Source organism: Bufo bufo, chromosome 5 (assembly GCF_905171765.1).
Source record: "Bufo bufo chromosome 5, aBufBuf1.1, whole genome shotgun sequence".
NCBI classification, from domain to species: Eukaryota; Metazoa; Chordata; class Amphibia; order Anura; family Bufonidae; genus Bufo; species Bufo bufo.
In genome coordinates, this window is record NC_053393.1 from 267,216,977 (window position 1) to 267,237,238 (window position 20,262).

General features: G+C 42.2%; 1 protein-coding gene across 1 annotated transcript in view; it reads left to right on the forward strand.

Moving 5' to 3' along the window:
• ZNF830 (zinc finger protein 830) overlaps positions 1-20,262 on the forward strand; it is a 335,378-nt gene that overhangs the window by 248,116 nt on the left and 67,000 nt on the right. Inside the window, exon 9 of the mRNA XM_040433002.1 lies at positions 19,155-19,231. Within this exon, the coding sequence (XP_040288936.1) occupies positions 19,155-19,231 (77 nt within the window). The remainder of the gene's footprint in view (positions 1-19,154; positions 19,232-20,262) is intronic.

Here is a 20,262-nt window from a genome sequence, read left to right on the forward strand (position 1 = left end):
ACCCCATATACAGCATTCCAGCCCCACATTGGTGTACTTATAGTCAGATCTGAGCCGAATATCAAATAGAAATTTAGGTGTTTTATAACTCTGTAACAAATATAATTTGGAAAGTCTATGTGCCTCGCTAAGTGATAATTGTGGAACCCTTACCTACATCATCTTGGTTCTCCAGTGTTTTGGGATATGCAGAGAACCAGGATATTGTAAATTATATGGAAGTTAATTGCCCATCACTGTTTGGATGGGTGTAGTCTTAGTAGACAGGGATAATGTATGCAAGATTAATTGACTTGGGGGATACATCCCTGTGGTGGCAAGTAGTCCTCGGCTGCAGCAAACACAGCTGGGACTGAAGGAGCTGGAACCTAGCAGCGTGACATGGTTAAGTATGCTTCCCTCCTGAACAACTTCTTTAATCATATTTCTGCTGTTGTAATTACTTATTGTATACATTTTGTGCCTCCCTCGTTTCCAATAAAGCAGAATCCTCATACTTCACAAACTCCTCTTCCATTACCCACCCAATCTCGTAAGAATTCAAAGAACTGACAGCTTTTGATTTTGGTTCTGCTAATTGCTTGAATAAGCAAGGACCTTGTATTCTCTCATACTGCTCCTTGATAAGTTAGGTCCTTCATTATGCACAAGGTAATCTTGTAAGGCAGTCACAATAATATGACTATCTATTGCTTGGAGCAGAAAGGGTTTAAAAGACCACAAAAGCTGAGAAGTCAATATCGTGGATAAGGGACAGATGCACCAATAAGGGGAATCATCTGGCAAAGCTCTGGGCAAATAATCCACTGACACCACTTGCTCAACTGTCATGTCTCCCGGGGCTAGGTCACCATGTAAAAGTGCTTCACAGGATTTGGAATGACAGGAGAATTAACTCATCCAAAGATCACGACGACACCATAAATCACAATTCCCTCAACAAACTACCAAATGAAGAGTGTTGTATTCTCCTCTGCCTTCAAAATCTAAACCAGTAATGGTGAATAATATTATTAAAGTCCCCAAACATAGTAATAGGCACATGAGATATATACTGTTAACAAAGAACATAACTTACCAGAGAACTATACTAATGTACAGAGGCTGTATATACTGTACACAGATACCAACAAACTATTGCATAACACTATACAATGAAGGCATACAAATCTTCCCTCCCCAACAAGTTTAGAAGTAAATCAAAAATGCATAAACCCAAAGAAAAGGATATAAAGAAAGTAGTAGAAGATAGTGGCAGAGTACTGTTTACCAGATACAGACTCAAAGACACAGATCAGTGCACTTAGATAAATGGAATTATTGCAAAGCAAATAAAACACAATAAACTATGAATAAATATGAATGCCTGCTTGGAGATGACCAACCGGCCGAGGCATCAGTCCACCATGAAACCAAACATACAGTAAAACCAATAATAACAAATCTGTTCCAAAGTTGCGAATCGCAGAATCCCCCAGCTCAGAATAAATGTGCTATTTGGGCAAAACGGTAAATAAAATGAGTTTAGAATTCTCTCTGTATGATCCCACGGGTACGTTTCTTAAACACACAGGTGCACATGATCTCTTCTGCTGCAGTTGCTTCTCATTCAGATCCATCAATATACCCACATCTTTAGGGACATCAAAGAAGTGCATAGCACCCAGTGAAGCTACGTGTAGCTATATTGCGTAAAGCAGATTACTCAACTGCCTTTTTATCTTGAAATTGACCTCTTGAAGTAGAAGAAAAGTCAAGAAAAAATGCAGTCCTCTTCCCACTGATGGCAATTTCAGGCCTATTTCTAGCTGCTAAAGGTATAGTGTCTGTCTCTATAGTGGAGCAGCTTAATAAGCCCTGATCCAGGTGGTGCTCTTTGGGGTAGTGGCCTTGTGAACTCTTTTTGCATGCTCCACATATCGTGGTAAAAGTACCTTTGGCCCAACAAACGTTCTTAAACCAGTCCTCAAAATATTAGTAGAGTTAGGCTGCTCTTTCTTCTTTGGGTCCCATAACGGCCTGACATTCTAATAAGTCTGATGATTTGGCACCAATGCAGCTGCGCTCACAGGCTAGGGGCTCTTCAGCCTGGGTACCTAAAAGATGTGTGCGCTTCTTTTCCTGCTCAGATGTATAACACTGACCGCAGCTGAACAGGAAAAGATGTGCAACTATCCAATTGGGAACTAGGCAGAAAAGCCTGTAGCCTGTGAGAGTGTAGCAGGGGCAGTGCTATCTGCAGAGTTAGGGACGGGAGAGTATTAACACAGGTTAGAAGAAGGGGAAGTTGTTATAAAAAGCCAGGAGAACCCCTTTTATTCAATTAGCCAACATTATTTATTGGATTATGTGTATATATAAAACAGCAAGGTACATAAAAAAACACACCAACACAGACTGTTATGGATAAAAGGAACATTTGTGCATGGGCATCTTTTATAACACCTTCCTGTCATAGATATTTACCATATTTTTCTCCCTATAAGAGGCACCCAGGTTTTAGAGAAAGACAATAATAAAAAAATAATTCATTAGATGTTAGACCAGACCACCAATCCGACCTCCAATGTTAATTAGTTCCTCAATGAGACCTCAGATCAGACCTCAGCTCAGACCCCTAATGCCTCACATAAGCCCTCCAATGCCTCATATCAGCCCCCTGCCTCAGGTCCACCCCAGCAGATAAGCCCCCTGCCTCAGGTCAGCTCCAACAGATCAGCCCCCAGCCTCACAGCAATAAAAATAATAAAAAAAAACACTTGGCTCTCCTTCTCTGGACGCCTTCGCTCCTCACCTCCAGCACTCCTCCTGCTCTTCCTACCGCCGTCTGTACTGTGACCTGCCACACACAGCGTGAGGTCACAGAGCTCTCTCACGCTGTGCGCAGCCACAGCACAGCCGACAGCAGAGGACCAGGAAGTGGTGAGTAGTGAGCCTTAACCACTTTCTGGTCCTCCGGTACTAATGAGCTCTACCATAATGGAAGCATTTATTAGTATTCACCCCATAAGACGAAGGGACATTTTTACATTGGGGGAAAAAATGCGTCTTATGGGGGTTAAAAACACGGTAGATCTATATCCTTTAGGGTATATTCACACTGAAAATTTGTTACAAAAAATTGAGTGACTGAAAAAAATCTGTTCCATATATCTGAATTAAGTTTGTGAAAATCATACACATCTACAGTATTGTGAAACAATCCTATCCACGTTTATAAAAAAAATAAAAAATTCAGTCTCAGAAATTTCTTCAGTAAATTTGCTGAACAAAGCAGATGCTGTATACTGCTGAAGGTTTTACAGTGTTTCAATTGATAATTTTTTTTTATCAAATACTTGATACTTCACAGTAAAAATAAATTATGCAGTTCAGTGGTCACTTCTGGTACATTTAAATACACCTCCGGAATACACCCGGCCGGCACCCCTATAGAAATGCCTATTCTTGTCCGCAATTGTGGTCAAGAATAGGACATGCTCTATTTTCTTGCTGAGCTGCGGACCGGAAGATCGGGGGCGCGCTCCGGAAATGCGGATGCAGAGAGCACATAGTTTGCTCTCCGCATCTCTGCCCCATAGGAAATGATTGGGTGCGGACAACACGCGGACGTGTGAATGGAGCCTTAGTAGATAAAATGCATTAAAGGGTTATTCCCATCTTGGACATTGGGGGCATATCTCTAGGATATGCCCCCAATGTCTGATAGATGCAGGTCCCACCTCTGAGACCGACAACAATTCTTAGAACAGAACCAACACCGAGCATGCGCATCCATCCTCCATTTATTCCTATGGGTTATTTTCAGAAGTCCCATAGCAATTAATAGTGAGCAGGTGCACATAGAAACATAGAATGTGTCGGCAGATAAGAACCATTTGGCCCATCTAGTCTGCCCAATATATCTGAATACTATGAATAGCCCCTGGCCCTATCTTATATGAAGGATGGCCTTATGCCTATCCCATGCATGCTTAAACTCCTTCACTGTATTTGCAGCTACCACTTCTGCAGGAAGGCTATTCCATGCATCCACTACTCTCTCAGTAAAGTAATACTTCCTGATATTACTTTTAAACCTTTGCCCCTCTAATTTAAAACTATGTCCTCTTGTAGCAGTTTTTCTTCTTTTAAATATTCTCTACTCTTTTACCTTGTTGATTCCTTTTATGTATTTAAAAGTTTCTATCATATCCCCTCTGTCTCGTCTTTCTTCCAAGCTATACATGTTAAGGTCCATTAATCTTTCCTGGTAAGTTTTATCCTGCAATCCATGTACCAGTTTAGTAGCTCTTCTCTGAACGCTCTCCAAAGTATCAATATCCTTCTGGAGATATGGTCTCCAGTACTGCGCACAATACTCCAAATGAGGTCTCACTAGTGCTCTGTAGTGCGGCATCAGCACCTCCCTCTTTCTACTGGTAATGCCTCTCCCTATACACCCAAGCATTCTGCTAGCATTTCCTGCTGCTCTATGAATTGTCTGCCTACCTTTAAATCTTCTGAAATAATGACCCCTAAATCCCTTTCCTCAGATACTGAGGTTAGGACTGTATCACTGATTTTATATTCTGCTCTTGGGTTTTTACGCCCCAGGTGCATTATCTTGCACTTATCAACATTACATTTTAGTTGCCAGATTTTTGACCATTCCTCTAGTTTTCCTAAATCCTTTTCCATTTGGTGTATCCCTCAAGGAACATCAACCCTGTTACAAATCTTTGTGTCATGAGCAAAAAGACACACCTTACCATCGAGGCCTTCTGCAATTTCGCTGATAAAGATATTAAGCAATATGGGTCCCAGTCCCAGAACAGATCCCTGAGGTACTCGACTGGTAACAAGACTGTGGTCTGAATATACTCCATTGACTACAACTCTGTTGTCTGTCCCTCAGCCACTGCCTAATCCATTCAACAATATGGGAGTCCAAGCACAAAGACTGCAATTTATTGATAAGCGATGTCTACTCCACCTCCGCTATCTATTTTAGTCACCCAATCAAAAAAAAAAATAAGATTAATTTGACATGATCTCCCTGAAGTAAACCCATGCTGTTTTTCTTCTTTCAATCCATGAGATTTTAGATGTTCCACAATCCTTTCCTTAAAGGATAACTGTCGCATTTTATTTTTTTGACTTTTGGATTTTGGTGATTAACCCCTTCCCGACTGCAATCCATTTATATACGTGATATTTGCACATGCCCCGTGCAGCTATCACGTCTATAAACGTCAAGCCAGTTCTTTAATCCAAGCGCTGCAAATCAGAGTGGCCCCTTGCCGGCAATCGATCCGAATGGTTAGTCTGTGCAGTCTAACCAATCAGATCGCGGCAGTAAAAAAAAAAGCCGGTTTCAGGCTCTGATCTGCGCTCTGCAGATCAGAGCTTGAAATCAGGTAGTGTTCCTCGTGCCCCCCAGATTTGTGCCCCTCTCCTGCCTACCTGCGCTCATCTCCTTCCTTCTGCCCTGATGCGGTCCGCCCCATACATTAGTCCTGCGACCTTTCCCAGTCTCCCTCAATGAATGTTGGTGGCTGAACCCCCCCCCCCCCCCTTTCCAGCGCTGCCCCCGGTCCCCCTGCTGTGTGTGATGGCGGCGGCTCCATTCCTGAGCCGCCGCCATGAGCAGAGAGTGTCATCTCTATGCTGACACTCTGCTGTAACCTGTAACCCCATAGATGCAGCGGCATCCATGGGGTTAATAGAGGGAGGGGGCTCCCTCTCTCCACCATCAGGGCTGCCGCGTTGCGATTGCAGCGCCCGATGGTTGCCATGGCAATCGGACGCTTTCCAAAAGCGTCCGCTGTTGCCACCTACAGGGCATCTGATTATATTATACTTTGCAATGCAAGAGCATTGCAAAGTATAGTACAGCCATCAGCCCAACTGGATCTTCAAGATCCAAGAGGGACTTGCTAAAAAAAAAAAGTGAAAATAATAAAAGTAAAAATAAATAAATAAAAATGTAAAATTAAAAAAATAAATTGCCTTTTCCTCTAAAAAATGAAAAAAAAAATACACATATTGGGTATCACCGCGTCCGTACCGACCGTCTGTATAAATATATCACATGATAGACCCCTTCCGATAAACACCATCAATTTTTTTTTTTAAAACTGTGTAAAAAAAAAGCAATTTTTGTCACCTTACATCACAAAAAGTGCAACACCAAGCGATCAAAAAGGGTTATGACCCCCAAAATAGTACCAATCAAACCGTCACCTCATCCCGCAAAAAATGATACCCTATTTATGACAATCGCCCAAAAAATGGCTCTTAGACTATGGAGACACTAAAACATCATTTTTTTGGTTTCAGAAATGCTATTATTGTGTAAAACTTAAATAAATTAAAAAAAAGTATACATATTAGGTATTGCCACGTCCGTAACGATCTGCTCTATAAAACTATCACATGACCCAACCCCTCAGATAAACGCTGTAAAAATAAATAAATAAAAACTGTTCCAAAACAGCCAATTTTTTGGTCATCTTGCCCCATAAAGTGTAATAATGAATGATCAAAAAATCCTATGTACCCAAAAATGGTACCAATAAAAACCTCAACTCTTTCTTCAAAAAACGAGCCCCTGCACAAGACGATCGGCAGAAAAATAAAAAACATATGGCGTACAGAAAATGGACACACAAAAACATTATTTCTTTTTCAAAAATTCTTCATTATGTAAAACTGAAACAAACCAACACAGAAAGTATACATATTTGATATCATTTCGTCCGTAACAACCTGCTCTATAAAAATAGCACATGATCTACCCTGTCAGATGAATCTTGTAAAAAAAATAAAAAAAAATAACGGTTGCCAAAACAGCCATTTTTCAGTTACCTTGCCTCACAAAAAACTTAATATAGAGCAATTAAAAATCATATGTACCCCCAAAATAGTACCAATAAAACTGGCACCTTATCCCCTAGTTTCCAAAATACGGTCACTTTTTGGGAGTTTCTACTGTATGGGTGCATCAGGGGGGCTTTAAATGGGACAAGGCATCTAAAACCAGTCCAGCAAAATCTGCCTTCCAAAAACCATACGGCGTTCCTTTCCTTCTGCGCCCTGCCGTGCGCCCTTACATCAGTTTACGACCACATGTGTAAACCGCAGAATCAGGGTAATAAATATTGAGTTTTGTTTGGCTGTTAACCCTCAATGTGTTAAAGAAAAAAATTTAATAAAATGGAAAATCTGCCAAAAAAAGTCCTCTCCATATTCCTTTAATTCTTGTGGAACACCTAAAGGGTTAACAAAGTTTGTAAAATCCGTTTTAAGTTACTTGAGGGGTGTAGTTTCTACAATGGGGTCATTTATGGGGGGTTTCCACTTTGTAAGCCCCACAAAGTGACTTTAGACCTGAACTGGTCCTTAAAAAGTGGGTTTTGGAAATTTTCTTAAAAATTTTAAGAACTGCTTCTAAACTTCTAAGCCTTCTAACGTCCTAAAAAAATAAAATGACATTTCCAAAATGATGCCAACATAAAGTAGACATATGGGAAATGTTAAGTAATAAATATTTTATTAGGTATGACTTTCTGTTTTAGAAGCAGAGAAATGTAAATTTAGAAAATTTGTGAATTTTTCAAAATTTTGGGTAAATTTGGGATTTTTTCATAAAAAAAGGTGAAATATATTGACTCAAATTTTTGACTATCATGAAGTACAATATGTCACGAGAAAACAATCTCAGAATGGCTTGGATAAATAAGTGTTCCAAAGCTATTACAACATAAAGTGACGCATGTCAGATTTGTAAATTTTGACCTGGACACTGGGGCATCAATGACCCTTGGTCATGAAAGGGTTAATATCACCTTGTTGGCCCTGTTTTAATTTTTGATTGTTTAATAAATAACCCCTAAAAGCCACATTTTTGTCCCCAATATTGGCTATTGTTACCCGAGATTAAAATCAGGTTGCTAGGCATCCACGTCTACCAGTTTGCTCAGAGGAAGACTGGGGACGCACAAGCAAGCTGTACTCCTGCCTGCGTGCATGCTCACATTACTGGCCAGTTGTAAGGGAATGGATAAAAAGCCAGGTCCTCCCTGGCAGCTGGTAAGTGCCTGGGCTGTGTACACTTTTCCACAACCCTGCGCTTGGCAGACGCTCCCTCAGCTGTGCTGGAGAATGGGGGCTGGAGCAGGAGCCGCTCATCAACATGTGGTAAGAGGAGAGCTTGGAGGACTACAGGCTTCAGCCAGACCCGGGAACTTCACTGCAAGACCCCCCTATACAGTGCTGGTCTTCACTAACTTCACTGCAGGCGTCCTATGGATTAACCCCTGCATGACTGCATGGCTTCACCAACTTCTCTGCATTCTGCAAGTAACCCCTGCATGGGTTCAGTAAGTACAGCCCCCCAACACCTTGTATTAACCCTTAAATGGCTTCACTAAGTGCAGCCCCCCATTACCCCAGATTAACCCTTTAGTACCACACATGGCTCTGCTCTTCCTATATGTTGTATTAATCCCTTAGCCCTACACATGGCTCTGATCTTCCTATAGTATTAAACCCTATAGCACAGTCAGTAAGTTCCATATATACTGTACCATCTGTATACACAGTTCAATGAAAACATTTGGGAGGGCTCTGGTTACTGGCACTTTTGGCGGGCTATTGTTACTGGCACATGATTGGGGGGCATCTATCGGGACACATTTTACTGGCACAAAAAAAAAAGTCAAAAGTGGGGGAAAAAATCTGTTTTACTTTTTAGTTGCCATATTTTGACGCCTATAACTTTTTTGTAATTATGTGTACAGAGCTGTGTGGGGGCTCATTTTTCATTGATACCATTCTGGGGTGTGTGTCACTTTTTGATCACCTTTCTTTTAAAACTTTTTTTGAGGAAACTAAGCATCCAAAAATGTCGAATCGGCCATTTGGACACCTTTTTCCGGTTTTCTGTTTACCGTATGGGGAATTTTTAAAATATTTTCATAGTATGGGCATTTTCGCACATTGCGACACCCATGATGTGTTTTTGAATAATTTTTTTTTTTCCATTTTGGCAAAAGGGGGTTGATTTGAACTTTTTATGTTGTTTTTTTTTAGTATTTATTTATTTTTTAAACATTTTTTTTTACACTTTTGCATAGTTTTTATAGGGAACTAGAACATGCAATCATTAGATTGCTATTCTCATACATTACAATGCAATAGCATTGGAATATATGAGAAATTTGCATATTTCCTATAGAGCCTATTACAGGTTATGCTCCATAGGAAATACTATGCAGCAGCCTGGGTTTCATTCATAGAGACCCAGGCTGCAGCAGGCATGCTCCAGCTTTCTGTGTCCAAGCTAAATTGAGGCTCTACAATCCAGCCACTTCCTAAAGTGTATGTGATAGAAGGAGGAGAAGGGCGTGTTTAATTGGGGAGAGCAATGATTGGTTGAGGTGCAGAAGCTAGTGCATGAGAGGAGCTCAATGCATTGTGGGTAGTGAGGGCAGGCTGGATTAGCCTCAGGATGAGGGCAGTGGCAGCCATCTTAACAGAATAGTGAAATTGCAGTTTTATGCAGACTGGTTGCTAAGGGCGGAATCTTATTAAATATGGGGTAAGTAAGTCTAATAGTTATTGATTGGGGAATATCATGGTATTAGTAACTACATATATGAAAATTTAAATTGGGGTCTAAATGTGAGTTATCCTTTAAATATGGTTTCCATTCATTTCCCCACTATTGATGTCAGGCTTACTGGCTTATAGTTGCCAGATTCCTCCCTATTACCTTTCTTGTGAATGGGCACAACATTTGCTAATTTCCAATCTTCTAGGACGACTCCGGTTACCAGTGATTGGTTAAATAAATCTGTTAATGGTTTTGCTAGTTCACCGCTAAGCTCTTTTAATAGCTTTGGGTGTTTCCCATCAGGCCCCTGTGACTTATTTGTATTTTAGACAGCTGACTTAGAACCTCTTCCTCATTAAAGACACATGCATCAAAATATTCATTAGTCTTCCTCCCTAAGTGAGGTCCTTTTCCTTCATTTTCCTTTGTAAAAACTGAACAGAAGTATTCATTGAGGCAGTCAGCTAGTTCTTTATCTTCTATATACCTTCCTTGTTTTAATTTCCTTTTTTCATTTATGCATCTTAAGAATGTCTGATCACCTTTTTTTTACTGACTGAGCTAATTTCCCTTCTGTGCTTTAGAAGCTCTTAAAACTTGCTTGGCCCCTCTCTGTCTTATCCTCATTAAATATATATATATAAAATTATTATTATTTTTTAAATGCTATCTTTTAGTTTTTAATGATTTTGGCTACTTCTGCTGAGTACCACAGTGGTCTCTGACTTTTTTTGCTTTTGCTAACAAGCCTAATGCAATTATCTGTTACCTTCAATTGTGCCACTTTTAACCACCTCCCGTCCGCCCATAGACTATAAACGTCCGGGAGGTGGTTCTCTATTTCTGAATGGATGTTCCAGAACGTCAATTCAGAAACTGCAGCTGCACGCTGATCGTGGAGCTGCTGATCGGGTTGCCCGCTGTCAGTGACAGCAGGGCAACCCAGAGAGAAGGCAGGGACAGTGCCCAGGTGTCCCTGCCTTCTGGATCGCTGCATACACAGCGCTCACCAAGCACTGTGTATGCAGAGCAGGAAGCGCTATGTGCTTCCTGTTCCGGCCCGGTGGTCATGTGATCGACGGGACCGGAGAGTGCAGGATCTGTGTGAGGTCTTTCAGAGACCTCGATCAGCCCTGCACTGAGGCTGTACAGCGGTGTACAGCCTCTCTGGGGGGTGTATTTCCACTGTAACTGGGGCTACTGTGTCAGCCCCAGTTACAGGAGAAATCAACAATGAAAAAAAAAAAAAGTGAAGTAAATGTCCACCAGAGGTCTTTTTCACATGTAAAAAAAAAATTCTCCAAGTAAGAAATAATTTTTTTTTTTAAAAATTAGAAAAAAAAGACATATTTCGTATTGCTGCAATCGTGACGGTTGGCTCTATAAATATATCACATGATCGACCCAGTCCGATAAACACCATAAAAAAATAAAAATAAATAACTGTCAAAAAAAGCCATTTCTTACATCACAAAAAGTGCAGCACCAAGTGATCAAAAAGGCGCATGTCCCACAAAATGGTATTAATAAAAGTCACCTCATCCAGCAAAAAATGAGCCTCTACATAAGAAAATCTCTCAAAAAAATAAAAAAAAACTATAGCTCTCAGAACATGGACACATTAAAACATAATTTGTTGGGTTTCAAAAATGCTATTATTGTGTTAAAGTGAAATAATTGAAAAAATGTATACATATTAGGTATTGCCGCGTTCATAACAACCAGCTCTATAAAAATATCACATGACCTAACCCCTCGGATGAACACCGTAAAAAAAAACGGTGTAAAAACAAGTAATTTTTGTCACCTTACATCACAAAAAGTGCAACGACAAGTGATCAAAAAGGCGTATGTCCCACAACATGGTACCAATAAAACCGTAACCTCATCTTTCAAAAAATAAGCCCCTACATAAGAAAATCTCTCAAAAAATAAAAAAAACTATAGCTCTCAGAACATGGACACATTAAAACATCCTTTTTTTGTTTCAGAAATGCTATTATTGTGTAAAACTTAAATAAATAAGAAAAAGTATACATATTCGGTATCGCCACGTCCGTAACGATCTGCTCTATAAAAAATGGCACTTGACCGAACCCCTCAGGTGAACGCTGTAAAAATAAATAAATAAAAACTGTGCTAAAACAACCAATTTTTTGGTCACCTTGCCCCATAAAGTGTTATAATGAATGATCAAAAAATCATATGTACCCAAAGATAGTACCAATAAAACTGGCACCTTATCCCCTAGTTTCCAAAATGGGGTCACTTCTTGGGTGTTTCTACTGTAAGGGTGCATCAGAGGGGGCTTCAAATGGGACATGGCATCTAAAAATGTGGAGTTCCTTTTCTTCTGCGCCCTGCCGTGTGCCCATACAGCAGTTTATGACCACATATGGGGTGTTAATGTAAACCGCATAATCTGGGTAATAAATATTAAGTTTTGTTTGGCTGTTAACCATCGATGTGTTAAAGAAAAAATTGGATTAAAATGGTAAATCTGCCAAAAAAAGGAAAATTTTTAAATTTGATCTTCATTTTCCTTTAATTCTTGTGGAACGCATAAAGGGTTAACAAAGTTTGTAAAATCGGTTTTAAGTAACTTGAGGGGTGTAGTTTCTACAATGGGGTCATTTATGGGGGTATCCACTATGTAGGCCCCACAAAGTGACTTCAGACCTGAACTGGTCCTTAAAAAGTGGGTTATGGCAATTTTCATAAAAATGTTAAGATTTGCTTCTAAACTTCTAAGCCTTCTAACGTCCTAAATTTTTTTTTTTATGACCTTTCCAAAATGATGCCAACATAAAGGGGAATAAATATTTTATGAGGTATCACTTTCTGTTTTAAAAGCAGAGAAATTGAAATTTAGAAAATTGCGAATTTTTCAATTTGTTTGTAAATTTGGGATTTTTTCATAAATAAAGGTGAAATATATTGACTCAAATTTATGACTATCATGAAGTACAATGTGTCACGAGAAAACAATCTCTGAATGACTTGAATAAGTATTCACGGATCCGCAAAACACTGACACCGCGGATCCGCAAAACACGGACACCGGCAATGTGCTTTCCGCATTTTGCGGATCCGCACATTGCCAGAACTATATAGAAAATGCCTTTTCTTGTCCGCAATTGCAGTGTTCGCCCGATCAGGCCTGATCTTGTGCGCACACTTGCGTTCAGTCCGCCCCACCGCAGTGACAGAATTATTTTTTTCTGATCACTGCAAAAACACCGTAAAATCTTCATAGAAGATTTTTTTTTTTTTGTCACTAAGTCTCATATTCCACTAACTTGTGTCAAAAAATAAAATCTCACATGAACTCACCATACCCCTCACGGAATCCAAATGCGTAAAATTTTTTAGACATTTATATTCCAGACTTCTTCTTACGCTTTAGGGCCCTTAAAATGCCAGGGCAGTATTAATACCCCACATGTGACCCCATTTTGGAAAGAAGACACCCCAAGGTATTTCGTGAGGGGCATGGCGAGTTCATGTAAAATTTTATTTTTTGTCACAAGTTAGTGGAATATGAGACTTTGTAAGAGAAAAAAAATATATATCATTTTCCGCTAACTTGTGGCAAAAAAAAAATATTCTAGGAACTCGCCATGCCCCTCACGGAATACCTTGGGGTGTCTTCTTTCCAAAATGGGGTCACTTGTGGAGTATTTATACTGCCCTGGCATTTTAGGGGACCTAAAGCGTGAGAAGTAGTTTGGAATCCAAATGCGTAAAAAAAATGCCCTGTGAAATCGTAAAGATTCTTATTGGAATTTGGGCCCCTTTGCGCACCTAGGCTGCAAAAAGTGTCACACATGTGGTATCGCCGCACTCAGGAGAAGTAGGGCAATGTGTTTTGGGGTGTATTTTTACATATACCCATACTGTGTGTGAGAAATATCTCTGTAAATGACAACTTTTTAAATTTTTTAATACAAAGTTGTCAATTTACAGAGATATTCCTCTCACCCAGCATGGGTATATGTAAAAATACACCCCAAAACACATTGCCCTACTTCTCCTGAGTACGGCGATACCACATGTGTGACACTTTTTTGCAGCCTAGGTGCGCAAAGGGCCCCAAATTCCAATGAGTATCTTTACGATTTCACAGGGCATTTTTTACGCATTTGGATTCCAGACTTCTTCTCACGCTTTAGGGCCCCTAAAATGCCAGGGCAGTATAAATACCCCACAAGTTACCCCATTTTGGAAAGAAGACACCCCAAGGTATTCCGTGAGGGGTATGGTAAGTTCATGTAAAATTTTATTTTTTGTCACAAGTTAGTGGAATACGAGACTTTGTAAGAAAAAAAAAATAATCATCATTTTCCGCTAACTTGTGCCAAAAAAAAAAAGATTCGAGGAACTCGCCATGCCCCTCACGGAATACCTTGGGGTGTCTTCTTTCCAAAATGGGGTCACTTGTGGGGTATTTATACTGCCCTGGCATTTTAGGGGACCTAAAGCGTGAGGAGTAATTTGGAATCCAAATGCGTAAAAAATGCCCTGTGAAATCCTAAAGGTGCTCTTTAGAATTTGGGCCCCTTTGCGCACCTAGGCTGCAAAAAAGTGTCACACATGTGGTATCGCCGTACTCAGGAGAAGTTGGGCAATGTGTTTTGGGGTGTCTTTTTACATATACCCATGCTGGGTGAGAGAAATATCTCTCTAAAATGACAACTTTGTATAAAAAAAAATGGGAAAAGTTGACTTTTAGAGAGATATTTCTCTCACCCAGCTAGGGGTGGGCGATATGGCCTAAAATCTATATTGCGATATAATTTTAAGCATGTGCAATATGCGATATATATTGCGATATATTGTTTTCTATATTTGGGGGGGGGGGGGTTTGAAACTTTTTTTTTTTTTACTTTTTATTTTTATTTAATAACTATTAGCCTCCTTAAGGGCTAGAACCCTTGTCATATTTACCCTAATAGAGCTTTATTAGGGTGAATAGGACTTTACACACTCCCTGCTGCCCTGTGCTTTGTGCACACAACAGCAGGAAGCTGACCATGCCCCCCAGCCTCTCATGTGCCCCCCCAGCCTCTCATGTGCCCCCCCAGCCTCTCATGTGTCCCCCCAGCCTCTCATGTGCCCCCCAGCCTCTGATCTGCCCCCCCAGCCTCTGATCTGCCCCCCCAGCCTCTGATCTGCCCCCCCAGCCTCTGATCTGCCCCCCCAGCCTCTGTTCTGCCCCCCCGCCTCTGTTCTGCCCCCCCCGCCTCTGTTCTGCCCCCCCCTCCTCTGTTCTGCCCCCCCAGCCTCTGTTCTGCCCCCCCTCAGCCTCTGTTCTGCCCCCCCTCAGCCTCTGTTCTGCCCCCCCTCAGCCTCTGTTCTGCCCCCCCCCAGCCTCTGATCTGCCCCCCTTAGCCTCTGATCTGCCCCCCCCAGCCTCTGATCTGCCCCCCCCCCCAGCCTCTGATCTGCCCCCCCCCCCCCAGCCTCTGATCTGCCCCCCCCCCCCCAGCCTCTGATCCGCCCCCTCTGGTAACTCAAACCCACCCCCCTCTCTCCCCAGTATCAATCATTGGTGGCAGTGGCCACATGGTCCCCCTCCTCCCCCCCATCATTGGTGGCAGTGGGCAGTTCCGATCGGAGTCCCAGCAGTGTAATGCTGGGGCTCCGATCGGTTACCATGGCAGCCAGGACGCTACTGAAGTCCTGGCTGCGATAGTATGTTAGTGAGCAGTATTATACTCACGTGCGCCGTGGCCGCCGGTCGCTCCTTCTCATAGGTCTGTGCGGCGCATTGCTAATGCTATAAGCATTAGCAATCCGCCGCACGGACAGGAGGAGCGCTTGGCGGCCACGGCGCAAATGAGTATAATGCTGCTCACTAACATACCAACGCAGCCAGGACTTCAGTAGCGTCTTGTCTGCCATGGTAACCGATCGGTGCCCCAGAATTACACTGCTGGGACTCCGATCGGAACTGCCCACTGCCACCAATGATGGGGGGCGAAGGGGGACCCTGTGGGATATGGCCGGCACATTCATTGGTGGCGCGGTGGCCACAGTCCCTCCCCTCCTCCTCCTACTCTGTCCTCATTGGTGTTCAGCGGCCGCTAACTTGTGACAAAAATAAAAACTTCTATGAACTCACTATGCCAATCAGCGAATACCTTAGGGTGTCTACTTTCCGAAATGGGGTCATTTTTGGGGTGTTTTTACTGTCTGGGCATTGTAGAACCTCAGGAAACATGACAGGTGCTCAAAGTCAGAGCTGCTTCAAAATGCGGAAATTCGCATTTTTGTACCATAGTTTGTAAACGCTATAACTTTTGCGCAAACCAATAAATATACACTTATTGCATTTTTTTTTTTATCAAAGACATGTAGAACAATACATTTTGAGAAAAATTTATATATAAATGTAGTTTTATTTGAAAAATTTTACAACTGAAAGTGAAAAATGTCATTTTTTTGCAAAAATTTCAATTAATAACAAAAAAAAGTTAAAATGTCAGTAGCAATGAAATACCACCAAATGAAAGCTCTATTAGTGAGAAGAAAAGGAGGTAAAATTCATTTGGGTGGTAAGTTGTATGACCGAGCAATAAACCGTGAAAGTAGTGTAGTGCAGAATTGTAAAAAGTGGTCTGGTCATTAAGGGTGTTTAAGCTAGGGGAGCTGAGGTTGTTGAAGTCTACCATAATGATAACTTCCCCCTTCAATGTAATTTTAGCCATTTCCTCAACTAGTAGATCATCTTTGACTTGGCCAGGTGGTCTGTATATCACACCTACACGGGTTACCTTATGATTATCAAGCTGCAACGTAACCCAAACTGACTCTAAATTGGTCTCGCTAACTTCTATTAAATTAGATTTTATGCCATCTTTCACATACAGGGCCACTTCTCCCCTTTCTTGCCTTCCCTATCCTTCCTATATAGAGGGAACCCTGGTATTGTTATATCCCAGTCATTACTCTCATTGAACCATGTCTCAGTAAGGCCTCATGCACACGGCCGTGTACGAGTGTATCACTGTACAGCAGCGGCGGCATGAAGCGCACGGCGTCATAGCAACCAATGACGCCGTGCGCTCCTGCTGTCAGAAGGAATCCCGGCCGGGTCACCACGGACCGCTCTCGGCCGTGTGCATGAGTCCTAACAGCCACTAAATCTATATTCTCAGATGCCATTATAGACTCAAGTTCATTGATCTTATTCCCTAAACTGCGAGCATTTGTAGACAAGACTCTGAGCTTGTCATTTCTTAACCTATGTGCTACTTGCATTCGGACTGATTATCACTCTTTTGCCCCCTTTTCCTAGTTTAAATGCTTTTTAGCAAATACTTTGAACTGTTCACTGAGGACATTAGTTCCCTTGAGAGAAAGATGCAAACAATCTTTCTTGTACAGTTCTTTTCCATTCCAGCTAGAGCTAACATGAGACACAAAGCCAGAACCTTGCAGACACCATTCACCAAGCCATACATTGAATTCCTTAATGCGCATCTGCCTGTCATGCTGAAGGTTATGCACAGTCAAAACTGCAGAGAATGAAACAGTCGATGCAACCTCCTGTATATCATTACCAAGTGTGTGAAAAGCTTCCTTCACCTTTGAAACCTCATTGCAAGCCAGATCATTTGTCCCAAGATGGACAATAACCTCCACCCTTTCCTGCTTTGCTTGCTTAACAATATTAAGGATAAGTCGTCTGTCCCTGCCAGCGGTAGCACCAGGGAGACATCTCACAAAACCATTTTCCTCAAACTTCACACCTCTTATGATAGAATCGCCCACCAACAGCTGCTCACTATCAGTCCTCACCTTATTCTTTTTGTCTTTGGCTGCAGATTTGCATACCTTAGGCATAGGAGATGATTTTTTCCTTACCCACTGTACCTGAGCCATCCTCCATGTTGCTCTTGCACTCTGGAAATGCTGCAAATACTGTGGGACATGTCTTCTATCAACAACTCTCAGTCTACCAGAACCTACAGTAACCCATCTTCCATTTCTAGGGGGCCTCTGTGGCAGTGGCATTGCAACATTCCCAGCCTGAGTTTAACAGTTAATTTACAAATCTCAGATTTCAAAAATGCATTTTCATGCTGCATTACGGAGAGCTGTCTACAGATCAGACAGCATCCAAACCTCTGCAGAGTGGAACATGAAATAAAAGCACAACAATTCCTGCACAGAACCAGGTCTGCAATTTTAAAGAGGGAGAAGATTTTAAACAAATTTTAATTTTTTAGATTGTATCTACCTCCAGATATTCTCCTGATTATCTCTAGTGCACTTAGAAATGCTGCACTTTGAGAATAATTAGGCAAGCTAATACTATGTTGCTATATATACACTGTGAGACGGTGACCGATCTCACACAGGTTAGAGGCAAGGAAGGGGTGGATAGTGTGATCCACACCCCTATTCCACCACAGGTGAGACCAGCTGGAGGTACTCAGGCTGGCATAAAGCACCTCCCAGGGTGTCAGTAAGAGGGGAGTGTGTTACCCATGGACAGAGGCCTGGAGGCTCTGTGAATGTGGTCTCAGCTGGGTAAGGCTGAGGGACCACGAGGCTGGGAGATAGCCTGGAAGTAAGCTGGACTACTGGCTAAGAAAGCCACACCTGAAACAGTGTGTGAACTGTGAGGTATACTTTAGGTAAGTTGGGTTATTATATGTTTAGTTAGCGCCCAGCCGGGCAGGTGTTTGTTTTGTATTATGTTTTGTTTTTGCTGAGGTGCCAAATAAAAGCAATGTTTGGACCTTAAAACGTGAAGAAGTTTGTGAATGTCCCCCGGATAAGAGCTAACCCCCCACAACACACACTCCCACAAAAGCTCCTCCCCAAACAACAAATTTAACACCTTAATGGCCCTATGCTCATTTGCAATCAGACAATAGCAAAAACCTTTCTAACAAATTCCTTACCTGTTTTGAAGCAAAGTGTCTGAGTAGCCACCAAAAACACAGGTGAAGTTCTGCTACAGTGGAAAAGCTCTGTTAGTCTCCTGAATATCTCTAGTGCACTCAGAAATGCTGCACTTTGAGAATGATGCAAGCACATGCGTGTTGCTGGCTCTATTCTAAGTATATGCCCCCAATGTCCAAGATGGGAATACCACTTCGAGTTATTATTAACGGTTTTATTGTTTGTTTTTGCAGTGGGTATGTGTGAATACATCGGATCCGCTTGCCTCCGCACGACCAGGCGGACACCCGAACGCGTTCACGTGTCCGCTTGCTGAGCGGAGGCTGAACGCTGCCAGACTGATGCATTCTGAGCGGATCCGCGTCCACTCAGAATGCATTAGGGCAGTACGGATGCGTTCGGGGCCCCTTGTGAGCCCCTTCAAACGGAGCTCACAAGCGGAGCCCCGAATGCTAGTGTGAAAGTAGCCTTACTTGATGGTTGTGTGTTTGGGGGAGTGAGGGGCATAGGCATCTTTGTTTTTACTGCCATGAGGAAGAATGCAACTACAGTAAAATAGGATGATTTTACAACCACTGAAATTGTCAGAATCATTGGCAAGCCCTATGTGAAATTATATTCTAAAATTTTTTTACTGAAGGTTTCTGAAGCAATTATGGCTGAAGAGGATGAGGAAGGTCGATTGGATCGTCAGATTGACGAAATTGATGAACAAATGTAAGTTTATTGTGTATATATATAGTTACATGAAAGGCATAAACATGCTTACCTACTGGGTGTTATTGGCCAGCCATTTGAATTTAAAGAGATTCTCAGAGATTATAATACTGATGGTCTCAGGATAGGTCATCAACATAGGATCAGTGGGGGTCTGACACCCCACAGCTCTGCTGATCAGCTCTTCTTAAAGGGATTCTGTCATGAGATTTGAGCCCTATAAGCTAAACATATGGCCAGGTCCGTACTAATAACATAAATCCTAAACTGCCCTTATTAAACCTGCTTGTGGCTCTATTAGCCCAAAAAACTGTTTTTTATAAGCTGTCACTCACCTACCTAAGGTGCCCAAGGGGTTTTACGTTAACCCAGGGTGCCCGCCCGCACCCCTCGCCGTCTGGTGCCCAGCGCCGCCTTCCTCACCCCAGCCCCGCCTCCGCAATCCTCCCGTCCCTCTGCTAGATCCTGCGCACTAGGCTCAGCCTGATGCGCCGCGGACTCCTGGCAGCGGCTTTGTTGAGCCTAGTGCGCAGGCGCCGGATCTAGCAGTGGGACGGGAGGATTGCGGAGGCGGGGCTGAGGTGAGGAAGGAGGCGCTGGGCACCAGACGGCGAGGGGTGCGGGCGGGCACACTGGGTTAACGTAAAACCCCTTGGGCACCTTAGGTAGGTGAGTGACAGCTTAGAAAAAACAGTTTTTTTGGCTAATAGAGCCACAAGCAGGTTTAATAAGGGCAGTTTAGGATTCATTTTATTAGTACGGACCTGGCCATATGTTTAGCTTATAGGGCTCAAATCTCATGACAGAATCCCTTTAAGTAGCTAGAACTATACAACTCTGTCCACTGTTTAGCGGACCGAGATGGTTATTGCAGTGCTGCAAGTGAATGGGTGCAGGGCTGCAGTAAGCAGCTCTGTTTCCTACACAGTGGATGGAGCTGGGGGCCGAAGGCCAGTTGATCTGATATTGATAACCGACCCCAAGGATAGTCCACCAATATAAAAAACCCAGAGGAACCCCTTTATTTTTAT